The sequence below is a fragment of the Dermacentor albipictus genome, chromosome 7, assembly GCF_038994185.2.
Source record: "Dermacentor albipictus isolate Rhodes 1998 colony chromosome 7, USDA_Dalb.pri_finalv2, whole genome shotgun sequence".
In the NCBI taxonomy this organism is placed as follows: Eukaryota; Metazoa; Arthropoda; class Arachnida; order Ixodida; family Ixodidae; genus Dermacentor; species Dermacentor albipictus.
Window position 1 is genome coordinate 112750170 of NC_091827.1, and position 25801 is coordinate 112775970.

Here is a 25801-nt window from a genome sequence, read left to right on the forward strand (position 1 = left end):
GTTCTTGGACGGAGTTCTAATTATACGTGTATCCAACGAACGTGGACGTGAGGCGCGCGAGTGCCCCAAAATTTCTGGCATCTCTAAAAGCTTTAACACGCATAACAACACTGCCAGTGCTCAGTGCTTGATCTCATAGTCGCTGACAGCATCACGGTAAAAAAAATGCAGTACCATCCGAAGGGCCAAGCACTGAGTGTGATAGCAAGGCTTGGCGCTGCATTTAAAGTTCTTGGACGGAGTTCTAATTATACGTGTATCCAACGATACACGTATAACGGCCTGTAATGGCATCGCACAGAGGCCACTACGCTGCGCGTTAATAGCCGCGCTAGTGAAATTCAGATCAGTTTAAGGTTTGAGCTTTGATACTGTTTTGCACTTTTACAATTTAACAGTTTTAAAACATTTGTGATAAAAGCCATGCGCAGACAGTGTTATGTTTCTCGACATTTGTTTTCGGGCTACCATTTCCGAAATTCTGAGGAATAATTTAGACGAGACCTTAAGACCTAGTCTGAATAACTTTAGTTATTGAATAGTTTAGCCATGTAAGCAGCTTATGCGACATGGATAAACATTTAGCATGGACATACCTAAATTTATGTGCAACCGCGTGGTGACGCCGCCAGCGACAGCGAACATTCTTTTGCAGTGTCCATATAATTGCTATAAAAAAACGACAAAAACAAATAACATTTGGAGGGCAGTATCTATACTAGATTACAGTTTAATAAGAACCACGTACAACCAACTCGCCCAAAATGTAACACTTCCTTCGACGTCCTGCCTTTGTGCGCGCAAAAGTTTAATCAGAACCATGAACAACCAACTCGCCCAAAACGTAAAGCTTTTGAAATCTTTCCGTTCTGCCATTATGATCCATCGCCGAGTGTTGATTTATCAAATAAATGATGAACAACACTTCTATTTGAGTATTATTACTTCTAATGACACTGTGCATACGTAGTCTACATCTACGGCACTCATGCCGATTGTTTCGACAATATAAATCCGAACAAAGTTAACTTGAAATTCGTCGCAATGTTATTTATTTATTTATTTATTTTCAATGCTGCTGCTCACAACCTACAGCATAGCACGAGTGCAATACAAAAATAGGAAGGGGCTACAAATGGGCAAATATCTAATTAATGCAAGTATATTGAATGTAGAAAAAAAGAAGGGATTACGGTCACGAAAACAAAAAAGAATAGTTACAAGGCAATGAATCTTTAATAAATATGTCTACAGCACAATTGTGTATTTGATAGATATTGGCGTGCGCTCAGACATTAAGCACAGGAATTTCACATAACATAAAGTAAATCAAAAGGAAAGAAATGGGGGAAGAAATATGTTAAAATAAAATAAATCAATAATGAAAATGAATGAATAAACTATAAGTAATAAAACTCAAGTAAATAAAATACAAATAAAAATAATTAGTAACAACAGTTCCCTGAGGAGCCAACCAACAATCATTCTTGAAGAAAGGGGTGGCTGACATAGCTTGTGGTTAGGAGAACTCGAGTCCTTTAGTACCTCCAATTCTACTAGTGAATTTAGAAATTGATTTGGTAATTGTGGCAAATGGGTGCAGTTGATTCCATTCTCGTATATTTACTGGGAAGAATCGCATGGTTATGTTTCACTGTTGTAGGAATGTTCCTTTGGTTCGTTCGGATGGCTTACACATGTTCTAGATTTCGAAAGAGAAATGTACTACGAGGCATCGATTCGATTTTAAAGTTATGAAGAAGCTGGAACAAAAACATTATGCTTGCTACCTTCACTCTCTCTGGCAGCGTTTTAAACTAGATACTATGAAATAAATGGGTGAGTGTTTTTATTTATTTTATTTATTTATGCGAATACCGGCAGCGCCACAAGGGCATTGTAGCAGGGAGGGGGGGGGGGGGGGGGGCGTACATTTCAGAGATAAACTGGTACAAAAAGGACTGTCTTAAAGGCGCCTGTACATCTTGCGTATAAATCTTATGGCTTTTCTGTCCACTCCTTCCGGCCTTGCTAAGTTAGCCATTGTGTGAGGGAACTATACCACGTTTGCATAATCAAGGATCAGTCTTATGAATAGACAAGCATGCTCCAAGTATAATCTGAATGGTCTAAATATTATCTTAGACGATTGCAAGCAGATATAAATATTTAGAACGTAAGAACTAAGCATGTACGTTGACCATCATTTTTGAAGCACTATCTAGATTGAACAATATGCATATAAAGAACTTTCGTAACATGTTTTTACGCCGGGATATTGGCCAAGGAAATAAATTAGGCTTGTACGTTTTAAGGCTCAGTTAGGGAAACAGAAATATTTTAAAACTGGCAGGTAACACTACTGAACGCAATCAATATAGTTAGAAACAGGGATCCTATGCCGTAAAACTATTACAATGTGTTGTTATTCCAATTTCCTGACGTCTAACTTCCGTAACCGCCGACGCAAGCATTGGGCGGTAACCCGCAGCGTTGCCTGAGGAGCCCAATAAAACGCTCTCCTCGTTTAGGGGAGGTCGCTTTTGCGTGCTTGAAAAACGAGTAATATTGCCTACACTGAGCGGCTCGTCTTATCTAATTGGCTAACAAGAGGCGAGGAGCACGCTCAAGTGGAAAGGGTTTAGATGAGGCCGAGCCAGCGCACTGAAAATAGATAACGGGATGAAGAGGGAAGTGCCGGCTTCGGTGATTGGTCCCTTACTTAGCTTGCGATGGCTGGTCGAACATCACGGCGGCGTTCAACCGAAGGTTAGGAATGCCATTAAAATGGATCCTCCGCAAAGAAGAATTAACAGAGCGAGGTCGTACCCGTGCCGAAAGGGCTCGATAACGTTTTACTGCTACGCAAAAATGCTTATTATACGCAACCTGGGGTGCTATGCAGGATGCGCCGAGTTTCTCGTTCACCCGAGTTTTGCCCGAGTTTGCTCGACGGCAGTCAGTGAACGGAGATAGCGCGGAACGGGCCGAAGGTGCAGGCAAAAAAATATGTAGACAGAAAGTCGCGTATGACAACATGCGCGCACCCTGCGCGGCACGCTGCTTCCACGTTTCAAGCGCAGAAGGCTGCACAACGAAACGCGCCAGCACCGCGTATTGTTATCAACGGATTATCGCAACTTAGCGATACCGTGACTACCCCGCTGTCTGTCAGCACACTTGCCGTGAGCCGTTTGCCACGCCTTTCCCGGGCGCGTCAAGGGCGTGCCTCATCTTTCGGGCGCTATCTATCTATCCTCCATCGAATGCGAACGGGGTACATGCGGCGCATTCTTGCACCTACACTTTCATTCAAACGAATACGTTAAAATACGACAAATAAAATAACGCACATTTTTATTTCTTTAGGTATCTGTTTTTCGTTTTCAATGCTAGAAATTTGTGATGACAAACCAAGATCGAGCAAATTATTAAATTTTGCACTTCTTGCCGTGAGTGGCGACAGGGAGGCGAAAGCTTAGAAGCGGTACATTGAAGCGGGTCGCACGCACGAGGGCGTTCATACGGTGATAAGTCGCCTAGGGGCGCTGCAGTGCTATTCTCAATAAAGTCAGTCATGATCCATGGAGGGTCATGGCCACTCTTTCTCTATTAGGGGAATAGAAACGCAGCGCCGCGGTACGGCTGTTCATCGCAGGCGCTTCACTAGGCTATTAAGGCCCCCGCTTTACCAACTAAAAACGACACAACAGCTGTCGCTGTAAAATGGCGGTATGTTATTTTAGAGTGCGTAGTGACGCAGTTCAGTGAAAATGTACCAGTTCATCTTTGTGCGCGAAGCCTTTGCGATACATTGCGAAACGTGCGTGCTTCCCCAGCGACAGAATTCATCGCTTGTCATCGCTTGCCCAGTGAAGGCGCCTCTGAGCGCATGTACGCAGTATATGAGTGTGTTGTGCAGTCGAAGGTGCTTGCGGATTACCTCTGCTGGAGCCAGCAGCGATCGCAGATGGATATCGTAACGACACCGCAGCACTCGCATTTTGGCAGGTGAGGGCTCTTGTGTGCAGTTATGAAATCAGATTTCGAACGGAGAGATGTATTGGAACTGTTGAGTGCGCAGTGCTTGTGATGAAGAAATGCCATTGCACTGGGCCTAGAAGAGCGAGCGATTCTCGGACGCTGATCGTGTTTACGACGTTGTGGCTCCATTTCATCACCGATGACAGAGCAGCCATATGAAACGACTGCTGCAATAAGCACTCCTCAGCATCGTCGTCCCCCTCGACGCCTCGACGCCTTGCAAGCACCTACAGTGACGTGCCGATAATTATTTACTGTGCGCTACGCGCCGCAATGCAGGCAATGAAACCGTGTTGTGCGGCCATCTCAGCCCGAGAATATGTATGCCAGCGACAGTCAACGCTTTGTTTTCGATAGTGGTGCTCAGTACATCACCGATGACAGTGCGTTGTGCGTGTTTTATGTCGGCGGTCAAGATTGTTGATGCCTCTCAGCTCGACACCGCGTCGCTGTTGCCGGCAGATAAGTTGGGCGTGGCCCAACTGTAGTGGGTGCGCGCGCAATAGTTACATGCCTCGCGCGGGGCGTGACCTCTGGTTTTGATTGACAGGCGAATTCGTGCTAAACTCGTACATGGCGAAACCCCCTCCGAGTTCAACTCGGGAACATGGCGGCGGCAGCAGCAGCGGCAGCGGCATTGCATCCAGAGGCAGCAAGCGTCAGTATGACCGTCCGGACCCGTTCACCTGCATGACCGGCGGGGAGTTTCAGCGCCATTTTCGCCTGTCGAAGACATCAGTGTGCTGGCTGTGTGACGAGCGAGGCGAAGACTCTCGTCTGCGGTGACAGCGTGGCGGGCTTCATTCGCTCACCGTCTTAGAGCAAGTCATCTGTGCCCTCCGTTTCTACGGGACTGGGAGTTTTCAGGGAAGCGTCGGCGCCGAGCGTTACATCGGACGCCATCAAACTACTGTTAGCCACTGTGTCAGAGATGTGTCTGACGCGCTTATCGATGCGGCAGTGCGTAAGCGGTGGCTAGCTTTCCAGAATATTGCGGCGGAGCGGGCATATATAAAAGAATGCTTCCCACTTCGTGGGAACATTACGAACGTAGTCGGGTGTGTCGACGGAACGTACGTAGGAATTAAGGCGCCTTCAATGTCAGCGTTACTGTGATTAACAGACTTTTTCGCTGGTTGATCACTTTTTGTCGATTGTTCTATTTATCTGTCAGGGTGCCTTTCAAATGGCTCACTTTCTTGGGAAAGGGGTTAAGTAAAAATAGATAAATGGATATCACTAATTGTGTGAAGTAACCTATGAATCCTAATCTCATAAAGAACTTGGGGTTCTTCATTGGTGATGTTACTAAGTATGCACAATGCTGAATTTTGGTCATGCGTAATCTATCGGCCACACTGTGAAACAGCGAGGCATTGCACAATTTGTTGCAGCGCGAGATGTGGATGTTGCGCCAAGCCGGTTGTGCCTATGCATTTGTGGCGAAATGAAAATGCATTGAGAATCTTAGTGTGTTGGCTTGCATGAAGAAAATACTTCAGGTTGTTTGCTCTGTTCACTGTCGATGCATGTGCCAGAGGTTCAATGCATCTTCTTTTTTTTTGGGGGGGGGCGGCGTTATTCTGGATGGATAAATTGTATATTTTCGTCTCATAATGGGGCTCTAATTCTTAAGCATTAGAACAATGCACATCCGATACTCTGCAGAACTCTCTGTACGTGAAGATGTCATGAACCACCAAGGCATTATTACATATCGGGAGAAATGTAGTGCAGATGCCAATGAAAAGTGGGTCTTTAACCTACCATGATAAAAATAAAACTAGCAGAGCAAATAGACCATTTGTACAGCTTTAGAGCAATAATTACACAGAACGTGATATGCCCAAACGAGTAAACACTTGCCGCATTGCCAAAGTAGGCTGAGCGACATGCAGCATATGTTGGCATTGAACATGTCTCGTAACTGTTATTTTTATTGTAAGCCCTCGCTGTCACACCTTTCCCTCCAGCACTCCCTTTACTGAAACGTGGCACTGTCTTTCCATTGGTGTCATGATGATAATGGTAACGGCAGCAGCAAGGCTGGTTAATGCTTGCCTCTTTGATTCCTGTGAGTTTAGTGGTAAAGAATATGGCGCGTTCATACATACAGCTGTGCTGCAAAATTTAACATTTGTGATTTTTCGGAGAACTAATTTGTGTTGGGAAATTTCAAAGATGTGCACCATTGTGGCCTAATAACTAGAGCATTGGTGAGGTTGAAGACGGTGTATTGGTATAGAAGCTTGAAGTTTAATTGCACAACAATTCGACGGGACACAAAGAGAAATACACACAGCAGAATGCTTTGCTGTGTGTGTTACACTCCTTTGTGTGCCGTTGAATTGTTGTGCGATCCAACTTAAAATAGAGCATTGGGCTTCTTTGGTGCAGGACCGAGGAAGTGTGAGCTATTCGACAACATGCCAGTGCCTTGCCACACACTTATAGAAGTCGGAAGGTTTGCAAACAAAGCTTTGCTTTCAAATCCACCTGCTCATGTAATACAAGCGCTGATTGAAAGAACCATCACACAAAAATAATGGTGAAATCAATGGCCTGTGAAAAGTGTAATTTGTATATAGACACTTTTAACATAATAGGTGCCATTTCGGTGCCATAATAGGTGCCATACTGGCCTCAAAATTGTACTGGACAGAGCAGTTTGTTTCCTATGTGAAGCTCGACCTCCCATTACATGCTGTGCAAATAACCAAGCTCAGTTTGTTTTGACATGCTACACAACATTCAGTGTAATCTGTTTTTGATTCTAAAGAAGTGCCAAACACCACCTCTTTTTCAAGGACGTCATGGGAATATTTATCGAGACCTTTTTCAGCCCCTCATAATGGAAGTGTGGCCAGCCAGCTTTGCTTGGATGCCTTTATAGATTTCTGCTCCTGATCATTGTGTACTATCAAATTGCAGAAGTCTATGCAATTGGTGCAAGGCATTACGTGTTTCTATAGTCGGATACAACTTTAGAAGGCTGCGGAATCTGTACTTTAAGGCAGGTGAACACAAGCCTGCACCAATGGGCACGCACTCGAGACTGATATCGTGCCGCCAGACAGACTAATATTGCTCGTTGGAGAGGGACTATTTCTTTAGACGTGTAGGCAATCGGCTGCTGCGCTTTGGTCATCTGGGTGGGGCCTCTCCTGTCTTCTGAAGTTTTATCCGACTGTAAAGGATGCTGCTTTTCATACAACACAAAAGGACAAAGTGTACAATTATTTGGCCTATGAAATCGATACATCAGAAGTGTGCTATGCAAGGGCTTAAGATGTGTGAAATATGGTACATGCAATTATAAGACAATGTTAAAGAATATGTGGTATCGAACATGCATGTAATAGCACATTTGAATTGAGGAGTGTTGCAGTCATATGCACATTCTATAGGTGATAGCATTATTAAGCTCCTGCTGTTTCCTTTCTTCATTGTGAATTACACACGCCGTTCATCTTGTGGCTAATGAACACGCACTGTATTCTTGCACATAGAAAGAACAAACAGCATGATGACGTGTATGCTGCATTAGTGTATTTTTTATTTACATGGTCCAAGAGTGGCACAGGTTGTCTTACATTTTTGCCTATTTTGAAGGGACACAAAGTGCATGTTATAAGTCTCCTAATATGCACAGCACAATGTTTACTGCAATAATTTTATTCATGTTCTTGAATAATAAACAAAATATTAAACTGAAAGCTCCTTTATAAGGTGCCTTCTGTGGGCTCGACAGGAGAGCAGTGAGGGCACCGATACTACTGTTGCGGAGCAGCCCTCTGGACCTTTGCCACACTCTCAAGAGCACGTTCCTGGCGCTTGCCTACTGCCACCAGGCGGTTGAGTGGCTCCAGCAGCAGAATGTTTTGCTGCAAAAAAGTGTATTGGAATGAATCAGCCACGTACAAACCATTATTTACAAAGAAAAATGCTCGTTGCACTATTAGTACTAAGTGCCCTTAAATGTGGAAGCCTCTAGTGTAGTATGCATAGTAAAACAATGCGTTGGGACAACATTGCTTTATTTTTCAAAACTGGGGTTTTCTTTTTCAGAGCCAATTGTCATGTTGATTAGTGTGCCAGCAGCTGAGGTGGCCCTGCACCTTCACGAGTCTCTACTGTCAGCACCACAAACCTATTTTTGTTCGCTGCAAAACAAATGCCTCACCCTACAATCCCGTCTTATACGAGCTGATTTCATCCTATGCCTACAAACATCATATTCTTGTCCCATTACGCAATTTTCTACCATCCTTGGCTGTAGTTCTCTCTCCTTGACATTCATTCTGTAATGCTTATGTAATTACCTGATATGAATTGGCAACAAGTGATCGAATACGTGCATGGCCTGCCTGCCGATTCCTTTCTTTTTTAATCTCAACTAGCATATCAGTTGCCACGGTTTACTACGCCACTGTCTTCCTGCCTTAATGCTATCTGCAACAATTTTTGTTACTTCGCTTTCTACACAGTCCTTGACATCTCAAGTTTCTTTGTTATCCTCCAGGTTTATGTCCCATATTGCATAACCGGTGGAATGCAATGATTCTAGACTTTTTTCAAGGATATCGGTAACGTGGCGATCACGATTCGGTAATGCCTTCCATGTGCTGTTCAACCGATGAAATTTTTGTATAAGTTTCCTGCTTTATATCAGTACTTGCTATTGATATTTCACTTGGATAAAGATACTCTTCCATAAATTTTCTAGCTTAATGTCATTCATGAATTTCTGTTGTCTTACCAAGTTAGTGGAGGTTACCTTCATCTATTCCATATTTTCGCGGGCCCACTTGCACGTAAAAGCACGAACACTCATTGGATCTCACTGCCTTCTTTAAACTGCTGGACATTCAGTTCGTTACTACGAAAGTGACTTAATCCGTGCACTCTTATTATGCTAAATATGAAACAGTAGAAATATACTTATCTGCAGTTTGTCTAAGTCTCCTTCACTGTGTTGGTAGCGAGATCCATCGTCGGTACCACCTCGTCGCATCGTAGCTATATAGGATGTCTACCTTTTGCCCACACTATGTAATGTTCGTGACGCTCGCAGTCACGCAGAGTGCAGGAACTCGGCGCACTCGCAGAAGCAGCACCGGACAAGTTGTTTCTTCAGCACTTCGCCGTGAACAGTAGGTGCGCGTTGCGATCTGTAAAATCGCCGAAGCTATTGGCAGTCTTACCGGGTGCACGGGAAGATTGCCCACGGAGGAACAGAACTATCCAAGAAATAGTGGCCTTCGTCGAGCCTGATCACTACGTCGCGCACTGCAAGCTCGTTGTACGGGTTTGTTTACACTGGGCCTCTCTGATGCTTAGCCGCCACGCTTGCCCGGTGAATGGATGTGATGACGCCACTACAGCGCTCCCTCGTGGTATAATGCGAAGCGTACTAAATTACAAATTAGTCTAAGACGCATTCAGTGCACATCTCGTAAGCTTCAAAATGCTTCTAAACCACGTTAAAGTAACTAATAATATTGTACTAAATGCATTTATTTTACAACTTGCTTCTGCATGTAATGCACTCGGTGGAACGACAAACAAGTGAAAGAAGGCACGACCATGCACCGACGGTATGATCACGTGAGCCCCAGTTTGTCGACCGCCCAGAAGGCAACGCCCAAGAAATGATAGCCAGCCAGAGTGAATCTAGATAAACCAATGAAACTGCAGGCTTGTCGAAAGATAAACTGTGTCTCGGTACCATTCGTGCTTTCATTTTGGGGTGTCGCCAGAGCTCGTGAAGATCCCGAGTTTCGCCAAACTCGGCGCATCCTGCATAGCACCCCTGGTCCATGCTTCCCGACAGCTCCGAGTAGTTAGTGCCACAGTCACTGGGGGACAGTCATCTTCGATTTCTTTTGAACGGGGCAGTTTCTGGCTATCCAGAAAAAAATGCAGTTTCGTTCGGCATAATAATGAATCCTTAAAGTGTACACGTCGCTTTGACGCAATGAGTTTTCGCGGTTTTGTGACGTCTAGTGACACACAGGATAAGTGGGTGCAGCGTCGAACCTTTTGACGAACAGCAGAGGGTTAATGGTCAAAAGGCGTTGAATCATAAATAATTCGTTTTCTGTTGTTCTGTCTAATCATGCGTAATCAGTGTGTACACGTCTTGTCAGATTGGGAGCTAGCGCGGTTTTTGTGATGTCGAATGACAGACAGGCGAAGACGGGGGGGGGGGGGGCACAAACAATTTTTGCCAATCGTGGAGGGCAGTTTGCAATAGCTTTACGTTATAGCGCCCCAGGATGCTTCTTATGTGAATCCTTGCGAAATAGTAAAATATTCAGCGCTCTTCTCATAATTCCTATAGCATCAAGATGATTGCCTAGGATTGCGGATTGGGGGAGTCGGTATTGCATTCTAAAACTTCTACAGCGCGACATAGAAAGGAAAGAACAAGCCGATCGAATGTAAGCTGAATTTTTATTGGTGTGAAGTGCTCAAAAATCTCCGATCACAACTTACCCTGAACATTATTGAAGCTGATCTCAGAGCAAGGGCTGGCAGCACATTTGTTGGCGCGCCAGCTTTGCTGCTATCTTCACGGGAAGCAAGACTTTTTATTAATTTAGCCGTGCATGACAGGATTACACGTTCTGTGACTCACGACGTTGTAGTCTTCTATCGGTGTGGCGTTTTGTGAACTGTTCGGCGGACATTGCTTGATGCTTTCTTGTAGCTATATATTTCGTGCAACTTGCCAATAAGCCAGTTGGAAGTCGGCCCTCTGTTCTTTCATCTGGCTGGCACGGCTTGTTTCTTCCTTTCAATGTTCTTCTGTACAAGTTTTAGAAAATGATTGGATTGCGAGAACACTATCTGTTGAGTATAATAACCAACTTTATGGCAGCAAGAGGTGCGTATTAATATTCTTCTTGCTTTAGGACGTCTGATCTTTCTCTAAAGGAACATGAGATAAATATGAAGCTCCAGTTTACGCTGGTCGACGGTGACGTACTTCATGAGTATTGTAATCATAAGTAGAAAAAATATTTGTCTACAGTTAGTCCATTTGGCTTCGTATAATTTCATTGAATGCGTGTTCTTAATAGCGTCATATAAAAATTTGTGCGTCAAATAATTAGCCTCTTTTGACTTCTACTTACTATGTCCCAAGCATTACTTCTACTTACTATGCCCACTATGTTCCAAGCATCAAAAACTAGGCCCGAAGTTAGCACTGCCGAATCTCAAAGTGTGTGATAGCATACTTAGAATGTGATCATTGCTACGTGTGCCACAGGCGACGTCGTCCACTCATTTATCAGCGGGACGTGTGTATACCTCCCGTCGATTTCATGCGTACTGTGACGCGCTCCCGCACGCTTAGCCTACCTACAGTTTTCTAAAGGATAGACAGTTGGGCGAGTTGGTACGGTAACATGATTTTGGCTTCTAGCGCGAAGTGAAACACGTTAAACTGTTAAACAGGGGATAGCTTATTCAACTCTTAGGTCTGCCATTACTAAATCATGTCCGCACAATATGCAACAAAGTTTTTCACAACAGATAGAAAGGCTTGGAAAGGCTAGCTATCCCGTGCATCTATTATCACTAACCTGCGAAAAACTTGTAAAATGGGTTAAAAGCCCTGGTAAGAAACAAGAAAAACAGAAAAAAGATACAAACTTTGCTGTAGTACCCTACGTACATAGATTATCCCATGGTTTAAGGAATGTGGCCAATAGGTATGACGTCAGTACCGTTTTCTCGGCCCCACGAAAGTTGGCTAACATGTGCCCTTTGATAAATAGGAGACTTGAACAGGAAGGCAAAAAAAGAAAAGATGATTGCGGAGTTAAACATGTGTCCCCTTTAGTGCCTTGCAACACGGGCATAGTTTATCAAATTCCACTCGAATGTGGGAAAGCTTACATTGGACAGAGTGGTAGATGCATTACTTTAGACTAAAAGAACACAAACATTCACTAAACAACCCTAACGCATCACATTTAGCCGCACATTGTTTCGATTGTGGATGCAAACCTTTCTTTAAAGAAACAAAAATTCTTTCTAGACACAGATGCCAAACCACGAGGGAAATTATCGAGGCTTTCCACATAAAAAGATTAGGAGACACTTGCGTCAGTCATGCTTCGTTGTCTCTGTTAGATTGCGAATTCCAGTACCTTCGCAATACGTGTACTAATCTGAAATAATTTTTGTTCTTTGACTTCCATACCCACTGACATGTTTAACTGATGCTTTTACATTGTCATGTTCTGATGCTACGGTTTTTGCAATCACCTATATATATGTTCTTCGTTTCAATAAAAATTTAGTTGAGAGTTAGCGCTCGTCCTGTCTGCTCCTTTCTGTGTCCGTGTTTCACTTCGCGCTAGAAGCCAAAATCATGTTACAGTTTTCTGTTGGATGCCTCCAATATGGATTCAGTCCACCGCTAAGACTACACAGGAGCGCGTGACCAGTGGTGGGGATCCAACGTCTCTCTTTTACCACAGCATCCCAGTGCTTTAATCATTAGGCCACGATCCGACGCATGCTTCTCTCGTGTCAAAGTCGGCCTTTGAAACAACTGGCGCGAGTATCCCATGTCAGTTTCTCATAGTTTTCTCTCGTGACAGCTATCGCTTCGAGGTGCTCTGTTGGTTTGCACTTCCTTCGTGATCGGTCAATCATTTTGGTAACATGAATAGCTACAAAGTGGCGGAGGTCCGCTTGTGCATGAACGCACGAACATAAACAAATCTCCAAGTTTCCAAATAAATTGGCCACCCACCATGGGTATCTCTTTCCAAAAGTCTGCCAGATCTATACTCATGCATGGTCACAACTATGGCAACCTATGTTGAAAATATAATTTCAAAACGGAGGCATTCGTCTCTCAAAATGCTTCACGGCTTTACAGAAAGTTCGTGCGACCAGCATGCAAGTCATTTGAACCGCAATGCTGAACACACCTAAACAAACTGCACTTTGTTTTTTTTTTCAGCTAAACAATGCCAAACTAGAAAAACATTGACCTACTATTGACTATTACCATGACAGTTTAAAGAAAGAAACGCCATGCTTCAATTTATTATTGTTATTACGAATCTGTGTCTGTACTAAATACAGTACTCACCGAAGTAAATAGTATTGTGAGAGGGTCGTCCATGCTCACTCTTTCCTGGGGCTCGCGCAGTTTGGCTTCTCCACTCTGCATTACCTCACGCAAAGAAACGCAGCCTCTGAAGTGAAAAAGACGACGCACTAGAGACAACGATCCTAAAGGAATTTGCGAGGTAATATATGTGACATTCATCAGTTTTAAGTGACTACACGGGCGCCACAATTTGTGCACAGGCACGGCCACGCTTTCGCTGGGAATTTTGATGCCTTAGACACGATAGGTCATAATATTTCGTCCAGAGAAAGCCAGTACCCTGAACAACACCACAACCGATTAACGGAATGTAGGTGAAGATGGCGAAATAAATATCCCAACATTATTTATCGTGCACATTCAATGTCAGGCACGGAAAATTGATATGGGAGGCACGAGGAGTCCAAATCTACGTTTTTTGTAGCGTGATGTCTTCAATTATGTATCGCGCGTCCATACTTACGGTGCTTTTTGGTCACCATCCGCAATGACGGCTTTTAAGAATGGATACCTGTAACACAAAAAAGAACACAAAACATGATGTTGCATTTTAGCAAAACGAGAAGATCTAGCATAGCATTGAGGCAGTACTGAACGGTGAAGCCCCACGAGCCTTGGTAACCACGAAGTCATGACGCTCAGCTAACAAGAGTTTGGTTGCTGGCAGAAAAAGAATTAGAAAATACTTGTTCGACAGAATTAACTGATTCAATGTTCGATGCAATCAATTGATTGAATGAATTGCTCGTAGATTATACGAGACTCTTAGATTTTCGTAACCAGTATTTTCCATCCTGAAATCTTTTGCCTAACAATGTCACCTACACAGCAGTCTCACGACAAGTCTCGACTTCACAAAATCCTGGAAATTTTCAGGTAATTGGCTTGGCGTACGCAAGGAAAGCATTCGAAGCGCAAAATTCAGCCAATAAATGGAGCGGAACCTTCGTAGTTTCCGCATGTTAATAAACACATGCGGGCCACCGATCTGGAGAGCACTATTAACAATAACTAATATCTGAGCAGCTTTACTAGCTCTTTTTTAAGTATTGTGTTTGTTGTTTTCATTTTTTAATGATAGTTGCTGCGGTAACTTAAATCACCCTGTTTCTGCCCCTGTCATTAAGTCCAGAAAGTACGGCAAGGTTTCTTGAAAGATTCCCGCAGATTGCATGGGACTCCTTGCCGTGATAACAAAGAAGCTTTTCGGTGTCTTCTCGCGACTGTGCCACAGAAAGCGTTTTGATAAAATATTGCGACTTTCACCTTCTCTCGAAAAAAATACGTTTCGTTTTCATTTTCAGTAATAACAGCATTTCGTTGTCTCATTTAGAAGCTATAACAATTATTATTTCTGTAAACGTCCATTGCAAGGACCTGATTGCGCGAGTGGCATTGAAACAACGCCATGCCTCTACACTGACTTTTCCCTTTAAGAAATACGTCCTCCAGTCTTTATTAAGTGCTCGACATGATCGTCATGATGTATATATAAGATGAATATTTTTATCCTAATGGCATATGTAGCCTCATTAATTCGCTCAAACTAACCACCTCAGCCGGGTGTGATGGAATCAACGACAAAATACTAGTTAACGCCAGTAACATTTCTATCCAGGTACTACATCTAATATTTACGCAATCCATAAAGATTGAAAGCTTGCCCGACGACTGGAATCAATCTTCAAGAGTGGCGACCGCTCCCGTGCTATAAATTATCGCCCAATTTCTCTGACCAGCATCCCTTCTAAACTTCTAGAACATATAATCTCATCCAACCTAATGTCTCACCTGGAATCTATCAACTTATTTTACCCTCACCAGCACGGCTTCAGAAAACTATTTTCATGCGAGACCCAACTCGCCGAGTTCACCCATGACATTCTACATTTCATAGACCTTCATTTGCAGATTGATGCCATTTTCTTGGATTCCTCAAAAGCATTCGACCGAGTTTCCCACAATCACCTACTTCAAAAACTCACATCTATCGGAATCCCAAATAGCTTGCTTACCTGGCTTGAACACTTCTTAAAAGGGCGCACACAGTTTACCTCTGCAAATAACCATAATTCGTCTCTTAGCAGCGTAACATCGGGTGTGCCACAGGGTGCTGGTTTATCGCCTCTACTTTTCCTCATCTACATCAATGACTTACCTGCTAACATTAGGAATAAATTACGTCTTTTCACGGATGACTGTGTCCTATATTCTCCAATCAAAAGCTCGAATGAAATCACCGCACTACAACAGGATCTCGATTCCATCGCAGTATCGTGCGAGAAATGGTACATGCCGCTTAACCTTACTAAATGCAAAGCTGTCATTCACACGCAACCACAGCTTAACCCGTCACACTACACAATACATTCAGCTCCTATCAATCCTGCCCCGTCTTACAAATATCTCGGCGTTCACATGACATCGACACTATCATGGGCAACTCATATTGACACCTTTTGTTCTAATGCTTCACGCACCCCTGGATGTTTAAAACGCAACCTGAAAGCCGCATCACCTGAAAACCTGAAAGCCGCATCAGCAGAAATAAAAAAGCTAGCATATCTAACATTCGTACGTCTTCAGTTAGAATATGCGTCATCTATCTGGCACCCTTCCCAATCATATCTAACCTATGACATAGAAGCAATACAAAATCGCGCTGCTCGGTTTATAACTTCCGATTACTCTCGTGATACCAGCATAACCGCACTAAAGCGTACACTTGAACTACCATCCCTTGCTTCCCGCCGGATCATCTCTCGTCTCTGCTTGCTTCACAGCTTTTATTACCATCCACACTCCAGGCATTCCCTGTTAAATCCACCCTTACGTGCATCCTCTCGCTTAAGCCACAGTCGTCCCATAGCAAACATTAACACCCGATCGTCTGCTATGAACACTTCATTCTTTCCCGACGCTATAACCCATTGGAACCATCTCCCAGAAGATATCGTGTCATGCACTGACCGTGAAACGTTCAGCGAAATGTTAAATAACCACACTGCTTAATTGCCGATCCCACCGACCCTCACTCTAACACGATGTTCCTTTTTTTTCACAATATTTTGTGGCTTGTATTTGTTTATTGTTGTTTCTTTACTGTAGTGTACATTTCTTCTAACATTGTTACAAGGAATAAAGCCCTCCCTTATGTTGTGCCTCCGGGCCTTTAAGGTGAAAATAAATGAAATGAAATGAAATGTATTCCGGAATTTTCAAAAACCACCTGTGGAAGGTAGCAAAGTTTTTGTCCTAGAGCTTAATTATTCGAAGGGTGGACATTACTGGAACAACAAATCAGAACACATATTCCACTAACTACCACATATTTACGAATTCAGTTCTTAATTAATTGCATTAAATGGCATATATTGATACTTACAATCAGCCTGCGAGTTTGTAAGACGAATCCACTTGAAATGGATCTCCAAGACGACGCTAGTTTCCAGATATTACCCACAGTGTCGGACGACGTATTTGCTGTTCCAGTTTTAATTGCGTTTCAAACCATGAAAGCGCGTTTTGTAAAAAAAGTAACGGTAACAACAGTGCAGTTTTACCACAAGTTCTAGAGCGCATATTTCTATACTTGTGTAATTTTGGAAATACATTACAAGTCGATGCACCTAGCAAGGTAGCCGGCTACAATTCACTAATTGCAATTTGTGCTGTATAGTAACTAGTTAGGAAGTTATTTAGTGACTTTTTTAATTAGTTGATTGTGTGTCTCGAATTCTTGTGCAAGTTATTTCCTCCTCTCTGAATATTCTAGCTCAGACGACTAGAAATAGGCGATATGTAAAATGCGATTTTTAAAACTTCCGGGAAACTTAAAAATAATCATCCCTTATATTACGACCTCCCCCGCTCCCAAAGAAATACAGAAGTAAGCTATGTTGGCTTAGGACACGCAGAAAACATGAAGAACTTTATGCGCAGTAAGTAAAATCTCCTTGAATGGTACAAAAGCGAAGGGGCGCAGAATGATAAGTGAGACTTTTGTTCTGTTTATGTGTAGGTACAACTAGATGTGCATGAAAAATATATGCGACAACTTTCATAATAACTTGTGGCATGGTCGTCGGCTATGCAGAAACGGTCGATATCAGTTATTGGTCATCGTACAGATTGTTTACCGTAGAGAGAAAACGCAAGTTGCAATTTCGGGCTAGGTGTGTTAATATAGATGTTGCAGTTTCACCCGCTACAGTATTCAGTGCCTCTGTGTTTACGGCGTCCTGCTCCTGAGCAACAGGACGTGGGGTCGATTTTCATCGCCATTCTCGTGTTAGCTGTTGGCAAAATTGCTTGTACGCTTTGAGTGCACGTTGAAGAACTACTGGGGTGTTCTTCATATTTAAGTTTCGGCGTGCGGTTCCTCACAATAGTGCTGTACGGTTCCAACTGTTCATGCCTGGAACTGTGCTGGCGAGAACGGCCTGCCGCAACAGATATGGGCAGTTAGCTCACAGTCAGTATTCACGGAGCACAATACTACTCATTCTATATCTGCTATAAAAAGCCACCAACTGCTTGTTTCCGTAGGTCACTGTCAAAGCAACCTCCTCATAGGAAAGACGTAATGAAATTAACGTCAAGGGAGAAGATATTCAAGGTTGCAGAAAACATTCACTGTGGCAAATCAAAGATCTCGTAAGAAAAACTCGTAATTCCTTTTTTCTTTCTCTCTTCCACACCCTGGCACACTCGCTCCTGACATGCCCCTGGCTTGAAGGCAGCGAAATGGAACCGGAAACAGATGTGAAACGAGCACAAGAAGCAAATGAAGACTACCTATTCGAAACCTGGGAGGCCACGCTTGCCCTCGGGGACCTGGAAGAGCAACGACAAATTGTCGCTAGGGCCAAGAAGGCAGTCGAAGACAAGGGGTTGCTGTACTAAGGAGCCTTCCCACTTCAGCGTGATACAGGGCCTCACTCTGGTTTCGAGCAACACTGTTTTGAATAATAAACGTTTCTCTCTCTCTCTTTCACCTCTTGCAGTTCGTCATTCAAGTCGGCGCATGTTCGTGATTGCCTTGTGTGCTGTAGCTGGCACGACTACCACTGCGTGGTAACCTAATGCCCGTGCTCTTTTTTGTGCAGTTAGTGAGCTTCCTTGGAATCTGAACTCTCGGAAGGATCCATATTGGTACCGGCTAAGGGGCGTTGTTTACTGAAACCTTCTTTTTGTCTTATATTTATACGTAAGGCGATGGTGACCATTACTAATTAGTCACTGCGGCGGCCAAACGAACTGACTATTAAACCGATGCTTCCTTGGCATGCAGTCCCGAGTCTGGCGTGGCTGGTGCTGAGACGGTCAGTATCTTGCCGGGCATGCTGCTCGATGTATATACACGATGGCTGCAAGTGTGCGCCGAATCCAAGTTCCAGCGAACGGACTCATATGAACCTTGTACGCTCGAAAGGTAGTATAGTGCGAGCAAGCGTAGCGCTGTTCGGCTTTGCAGAAAAAGATGTCTAACACCTCAATCCATATTGTCAGCTTAATGGATATTTTACGCACGCCGACCTACAAATGCAATAACGTTTTGTATTCAACATATTCTTCCATTAACTACAGCGTTATTGATATAGCTTTTAGGTATGTGCCCCTGGCCATGTGCCCATCCTTGGCGCGGCCACCAGATTAGCTATGTGGCACATGTGACAAAAGAAGTACAGGATTCCTAAATGTAGCTAGGTATGTGTCCTACTTCTGTGTGCACACACGTGTCATTGTCATTCTTCCTTCGACGAGCATCATGCGTTGTCTTCGTCCTCGTGACATCGCTGCGCATACTTGTGACACAGCGCGCATGCCTAATTTTCATTTTCCAGTTTGACATTCTTTGCGAGCGGCGTAGTGCATAACCTTCTGTTGGCGAGAGTCGCCTACAGGCAACACATCAGAAAGTATGTTGTTGTTTTTTTTCTTGCAGGGTTTGGGTATTCAGCAAAATGTTTCTGGCTAAATGTCTTCAGCCAACGCTAAATGATAGACCTCAAGCGTCATTATTTTTTGTTAGTGCAGGAACACAGGCCAAGGAGGAAGGAGTCTCGGAAGTGACTCGCTTTCTTTTTGAAACAACGGTCAGATAAGATCAATATGCAATATTTCCGGCTTCACTGATGTTACAAAAGTGATATAAAGAAAATCAAATGTATTCCTATTTTGTGCGTAATGACGACAGCTGTCTTTACAAATTTTAAACGAAGGCCTAGGTGGTTTTGCGAGAAGCGTATTTTCGGTTTTCTGCCTGGCGTCCCCCTGCCCCCTTGCTGAAGAAGCTTCCGCAAAACATTTTTTTTATTTACGTGTATCATCCTTATTCGCGGTGTCCTTTCAGCATTAAGATAAAAAGCTAACATTTTTGTGGGTATTTCTATGCGCCGCCATTAAAGGCATAAGGTTACAAATTGCTTGGAAGAAACTTTTAACCTATGTAATAGATAAAAACAGTGCATGAAATTTAGCGTTTCCCAGGATGGAAGTAGAAAAAAGACAGTGTGCGTTTGAAATACTTGTAAATCATTTTTTCGAGCGCTTCACTTAACATAAATTCCGACATGTCCGTAGAATCACGAATATTTATTTATTTATTTATTTATTTATTTATTTATTTATTTATTTATTTATTTATTTATTTATTTTCATACCGTCAGGGCTTCAACAATTTACAGAGAGGTTAGATTAACAGAAATTATTCACTGTTTCTTTTTTTAGGGCTGCAAAGTCACGGTCTATAGTGAAGGCAGGGAAAAGCTGAGTCCTGTCACTGCTTGTATGGGGCAAAAACAAATCATCACAGATATTATGGCAGCACGACGAAACATTCACCCTGAAGTGAAGATCGTCAAATGAAGACACATATACGGGGCAGGAGAAGATTCTTATAGAAGAGTTGGTTTTGGTAGCAAATCGTGGGGCAATAAATCAATGCACCAAAAGCAGCGTGAGTCGCCATAAAAGCTTGCACTGTGAAATGTTAGTCTTTACGTTTAGCTTCTTACTTGGCACAGTTGAGCTGTCCAGGCTTGGAATGTCTGAGCTCCGGTATCAGCGTGGATAGCACCTCGTAATAGTTGCACAGCTTGAATGGTTCGGCTATGAAGACGCCCTTGAACCCTACCTAAGGTAAAAGCAAACACAACAGGCAGAACAAATGAAAAAAAACGGCTTAGTGGCTCATCGTTATAGGTGTATCCCGCTAGCGTGCGTACCAGGTGGCGCCTCAAATCCCTAACCAAAATGGCCTCGCTAAAATAGAGTTCGAACGCTGAAACATCCATGTAATGACACTTCAGTGTGCGTTTAGAAAAGCAAAAGTGAAGACTGTTCTGCAATACTTGTCTGCCACCTCCCATAAATCTCCGGTGTGATATGCTTCCTGCGTCACACAGCATCAATCGAAAGCCCATAATTGAAGGACTTTTCGAGCGCATCTAACGCGAAAAGCATTAACAGTATGCGATTCACTCTACTTAGCACCAAAAAATGCAGAGATACAAAGAAGGATGGTGGCGGGAAACGACGCCGCTCAACACACGTCAAGAATACCTATAGTGCACGCCACTACCAGCCTATGTAAATTCCAATTTCTTACCGCTGCGGCAGCATACACGTAGTAGAAGTAATTAGCCCTAGTGAGGGAATTGCTTTTACGACTTACAGGAGTAAGAGTTCAATTTATTTATTCTGCCCCCCAGCATACTAGTCTAGGGGTCAATGAGTTCCAAGGATACATACCATATTGCCACATCTGAATTGGATTTCTACGGTGAGCGCTTAAACAAAAAAAATGTTCCTATACAATGCACAGCCGCAAAACGCATTTCCTGTGGGAGAACATTTGTGAATGGTCTCGTAATTCAAACTGTGAGACGCTCCAATAATCAGGTTTACTTGCCGTCATACAGTCCTATTGCACACTTGCCACATATACTAGAGGACATACCAAAGCCGATGCGAGCCCCACCGTGTTCTTTAGAGTATGTGATGATGGATGTAAAAACAGCGGATGCTCTCAAAAAGTGCGGTCGCATTTTATGCTCATTTACCATACTCCCCAATTTGGGTCCAAGTGCTGCTTGGCTTTCAATCGACAAGTTCATCTAAAAGGCAGTATTCATGCTTTAGTTCTCTGTTACCATATTGCTTTCTTGGGCCTCTATCATTTACATGCCCATATACAGGGCGTCCCACATAACTTGAGTCAAGAACTTAAATATGAAGGGCGCGTCGGAAGCGAATTTACCCGAACGCACACTGTTAGCAATAGCCTACAGTAACTCAAACAATTTTTTTTTTGTTTTTTTCCATAACTCACTAATTAAGTAAGTTTCATTACCCAAAATTTTAATTATTGGCTGAGGACCCGAATTATGATGCGCAGATTTGTGGAGCACCTTCAAAACCACCGATCTAGTTGTTTGCTTTACGATACGTCTCACGTAGTCCTTTTTTCCGGGTTGCAACGAAAGCCCGCGAAATATGAAAAAAGCTCCGTGACGATATTACAGTGGTGGTGGTATTAACGCGTGTGTTCGGTGAACAAGGTTGGCTGCATCATGACTGGCGACGAGAAAACGGCCGGGCGTTCTTTAACTCATCGGCAATGCTCGGCCAGCAGCATGCATTTTCGCCGTCATTCGACGGGAGCCGCCCTTGTTCACCGAACGCACGCTTGAGAGCCGCATGATACCACTAAGCAAGCGCTCCGTCACGTTGCTTTTTTTTTCATATTTCGTGGGCTTTCTTTGCAACCCGGAAAGAAGTACTACGTGAGACGTATCGTAAAGGAAACAACTCGATTAATGGTATCTGAAGGTGCTCTACAAATCTGCGTATCATACCTGTGGTCCGCAGTCAATAATAAAAAGTTGGGCAATTAAAGTTACTTAATTACCCGTGTACTTAGATTTCGTTGTACGGTAAAGAATGCCAGGTGGCCAGAATTAAGCTGGAGTCCCACACTATGGCGTGCCGCATAATCAGATCGTGGTTTTGGCACGTAATAGTCCAAAATTTATTTATTCATTTAAATAAATAATTATATGAAAGCAGATTTATTGCGAGAGTTACTGGAAGGCAGACACATTTACTCGTGTTAAGGGCCATTCCTCCCAATGTATACACCAATAATATATACTACAAAGACTACTGTTAAGGTCGTTCTAATTGTTAGTGCAAATCATTTCTTTAAACAGTGCACAATTATCAGCAAATAATCTAGCTTGTCCACAAGGGTTAACAACGTCAATATCATTATTATACCCTAAAAAGAGCAAAGGGCCTAGCACACTGCCCTGTGGTACACCAGATGTGACTGGAACACAATCCGAAAGATGACATCCCCCCCCCACGCGCATCCATGTATTATTTGCGAACAGTTAAGGAGGGTTAAATCAAACAAACAAAACTTAAATTTCTTGAATACATATTGTTCTAAATTAGAAAATTAGTTTAGCGGGAGTAACTTTGTCAAAAGCTCTACAGAAATCTTAGAAAGCATATCTATCGTACCGTGCCTATCGAGGGCTAATGCAAGAGCTAATGCTACTGCAAACAATGTGTAATCATAATTAGGGGTTTTACGTGCCAAAACCACTATCTGCTTATGAGGCCCGCCGTAGCGGGGTACTCCAGAAATTTGGCCCACCTTGGTTTCTTTAATGCGTGCCTAAATCTAAGTGCACGGGTGTTTTCGCATTTAGCCCCATCGTAATGCGGCCGCCTTGGCCGGGATTCGATCCCGCGACCTCAAGCTTAGCAGCCCGACACCATAGCCACTAAGCAACTACGGGGGGGTGAAGTAAAGTGACAGTTTCTGTTGAAAATCCTTACCTTAACCCATGTTGAAACTTAGTCAATACAGAGCTCTCTTCCAGGAAATTAATTATACTAGTAGCCATAATGTGTTCGACCATTTTGAAATATGAAGAAGCTAGAGACATAGGGCGGTAATCTCCTAGTATTAGATGGTCTACCTTCTTTAGAGATGGGCACAGTTCGGGCAGTCCTCCGGTCACTAGGTAATTGAGAAGTCCGCAAAGAAGAACAAAAAATAATAACCGAAAATGTGGCACGAGGTAGAGCATATGGTCGTAGAAACATGTTTGGGATATCGTCTGCACCTCAGGATGCTTTCGTTTTTAAATTAGGCAGCACCGATACCATATCAGGATAAGAAATGAAGTGTGATCAGCGCGTGGAAAGACTGTCGTGTCACATGTACAGTTCGAATCGTAACATATTGATAAAAACGCTGGCCCATGTAGCGCTGATCCATCACGAGTGTTCCGTCAACTGACGTCTGCGATATAACTGTATTTTAGCTGATTTATTTCGAGAATTTAATGGGGTCACTTGTAATAAAGTCGGGCAAATAAGCTTCGAACTAATATTCTCTTGAGCTGTGGACAGCGTGAGCGAGGCATTTCTGTGCATCATTTATTAAATTTATTATCATTTATTAAAGGCAGGGTGCGGAGAAAAGAAAGGTGCGGTCGTCGCGGACGATGTTGACGCATCAAACATGTTCGAGCCACCGGTCAAAGGGGGACCGAGAAGCATGTTCTGCACGGACGCGGGCAAAGGGCATGGAGCAGTTAAATTCCTCATCGTTCCGTCGTTCTTTTTGAAGCTCAGCGTGCAGCACGAAGAAGCGCATGGTGGCAAGACGAGACCAGGTGGGGGAGTAGCGACGAGGTCAATCGAGGTCATGATTAAAGCGGGGCGCCAGGACGCAAATTGGCATTAAACTGTAAGGTCTTGGGGGAGCTGTTAGTGAGTCAGCCCTTTTGTTGTTCTTCGGTATCCAGAGTAGCTTTCGGACCGCGACCACCTCGGGTACGGCTCAAAAGCATGAGTCAGTCGTAAGCGTTTGGAACGGGAGGCCAAGAGAGCTTCCGTAGAAATAAAACTTGTTATTTTGTTTTATTTTTGAGCAATTGAAGATTTCGCGTTTTAAGTTTCTTTCAATAAGTAAGGTATGAGCTTTCTTTATGTTCTTTACGTTCTGCTTTCTTTCTTTCTTTAAGCACCGAGAGTTGAAAGACGCGTTTTAAGTAAACCTGTAGTCTCGCGAGACGTTCATTAATGATTACATAGGCTTTCTTTTTTTGTGTATGTGCGGGTAACCTGAGTCAAGGTTATCGTTGAGAGGCCTATCGTAACGTGCGTGTGTTTTAGTTAACCTTCTTCTTTTTATGCGTTTTTTTTATTTTTTAAGGTTAACTGCGTAGGTTTTCAGTAAGTGCATCATTTGCCCTGAGAAGCGTTCTTAGTTCTATTAGCGCATGTCCTGTGTGGACGGAAGGAAGCAGAAGGTTTATGACTGGGTTGCTCGTGTGTGTTGAGGGCAACCGTATTCTGACTTCTCTAGTACGCGTGCGTAGAGCTAGTTATTAGAAGACACATTTGTTCGAAGGTTCCTCTGTGCTGCGTAAGCTACGCAAGTTTAGTTGTTCATTTAAATAACGTGTCCTGTGTGGACTAAAGGAACAAATGTGAGTAAGCGTGATAAAAACTTTGTGTATGACGCAAGCATGTGTTCGGAATAGGGACCACAAAGCTAGCGCGATTGTATTTACATACCTGTGGAGTTGGCCAGACTGTTCAGTGGCAACAGTACAGGAGATAAGTACGCCACTGTGATAGGATAAGAACATGCTGTTCGCGAAGTTAGGCTGCTTAAGTTATGTTTAGGTATTGGTGTTTGAGAGCCTTCGGTTTAATTCTGCGTAAACCTTTACTATTGTGCAGCGCGACGGACGGGTTTGGTCGAACTCAAGAGGAACGTGAACACTCGCTTTGGCGGCACAAAATTTTGGGGCAAAATTTGGGGTTCCCAGTTGAGTGACTTGCATTGAGATTTTGATGGGAAGCCTGGCAGATTAACAGCTGATTCCGGGCGTTTGAACGCTGAGCGGTATTGTGTTGCCGGGTCGACTCTTCTGTGCCAGTTGTTGTGAGATGGTTGAAGGCATTCCAAGTACGCAGGGGTTACAGAGAGCAAAGCCATCGACTTGCTCGCCAGCCATTCTCTTCCTGCCCAGCGGTTGCCAGCACTGGCCAGGCGAGATTTTCTGGGCCATGGAGGAGCTGTTAGGAATGGCCGTACGGGGTGGCAACGTGCCAGCTATTTCAGCCCGATGCACGTGTTCCAATCCCACCAGACGGGGCGCACTTCAGAGAACTGCGGATGACCGCCAGCCACGTGGCGCGGGGTCAGCTCAGGAATGTGGTACACGGCCGCGCCACCCGGGACGGAGCAGAGTTCTACGAAGCCCTCTGACGTCGGCTCCGGACCTTTACACCTGTGTGTGTGTGCAACACGAGTATGTGAGCCCGCCTCCTCCAAAAGTGCAGGTCATCTACGGTGACGTCTAACGCTGACGTCGAATGATGACTGGATGAACGTTTCCGTCCACTGGGAATCAAGGGGGGACCAAGAGCTTATAAGCAGCGATTGCCGGCTGCTGGAGCGTGCTCGTCGTCGTGAGCTGAGTGCTCGTTGTCACGCTCGAAATGTACTCGTGAGGTGTGTGCTCGTAAGCTGTTTGCTGTATGTTAGTCTTGCGGGCTCCATTTGGGAGTCACGCTAGACTG

At 43.7% G+C, this 25801-nt stretch overlaps 1 protein-coding gene across 2 annotated transcripts in view; it reads right to left on the reverse strand.

Annotated features, from left to right (window-relative positions):
- The window catches only part of LOC135907308 (medium-chain acyl-CoA ligase ACSF2, mitochondrial-like), a 133092-nt gene that overhangs the window by 52223 nt on the left and 55068 nt on the right, over positions 1-25801 (reverse strand). For both annotated transcript variants that reach the window (XM_065438996.2, XM_065438995.2), the window contains 3 exons: positions 20203-20321; positions 13647-13694; positions 13163-13268 (listed from right to left, as the gene is read on the reverse strand). In XM_065438996.2, coding sequence (XP_065295068.1) covers positions 13163-13268; positions 13647-13694; positions 20203-20321 — 273 coding nt within the window. The remainder of the gene's footprint in view (positions 1-13162; positions 13269-13646; positions 13695-20202; positions 20322-25801) is intronic.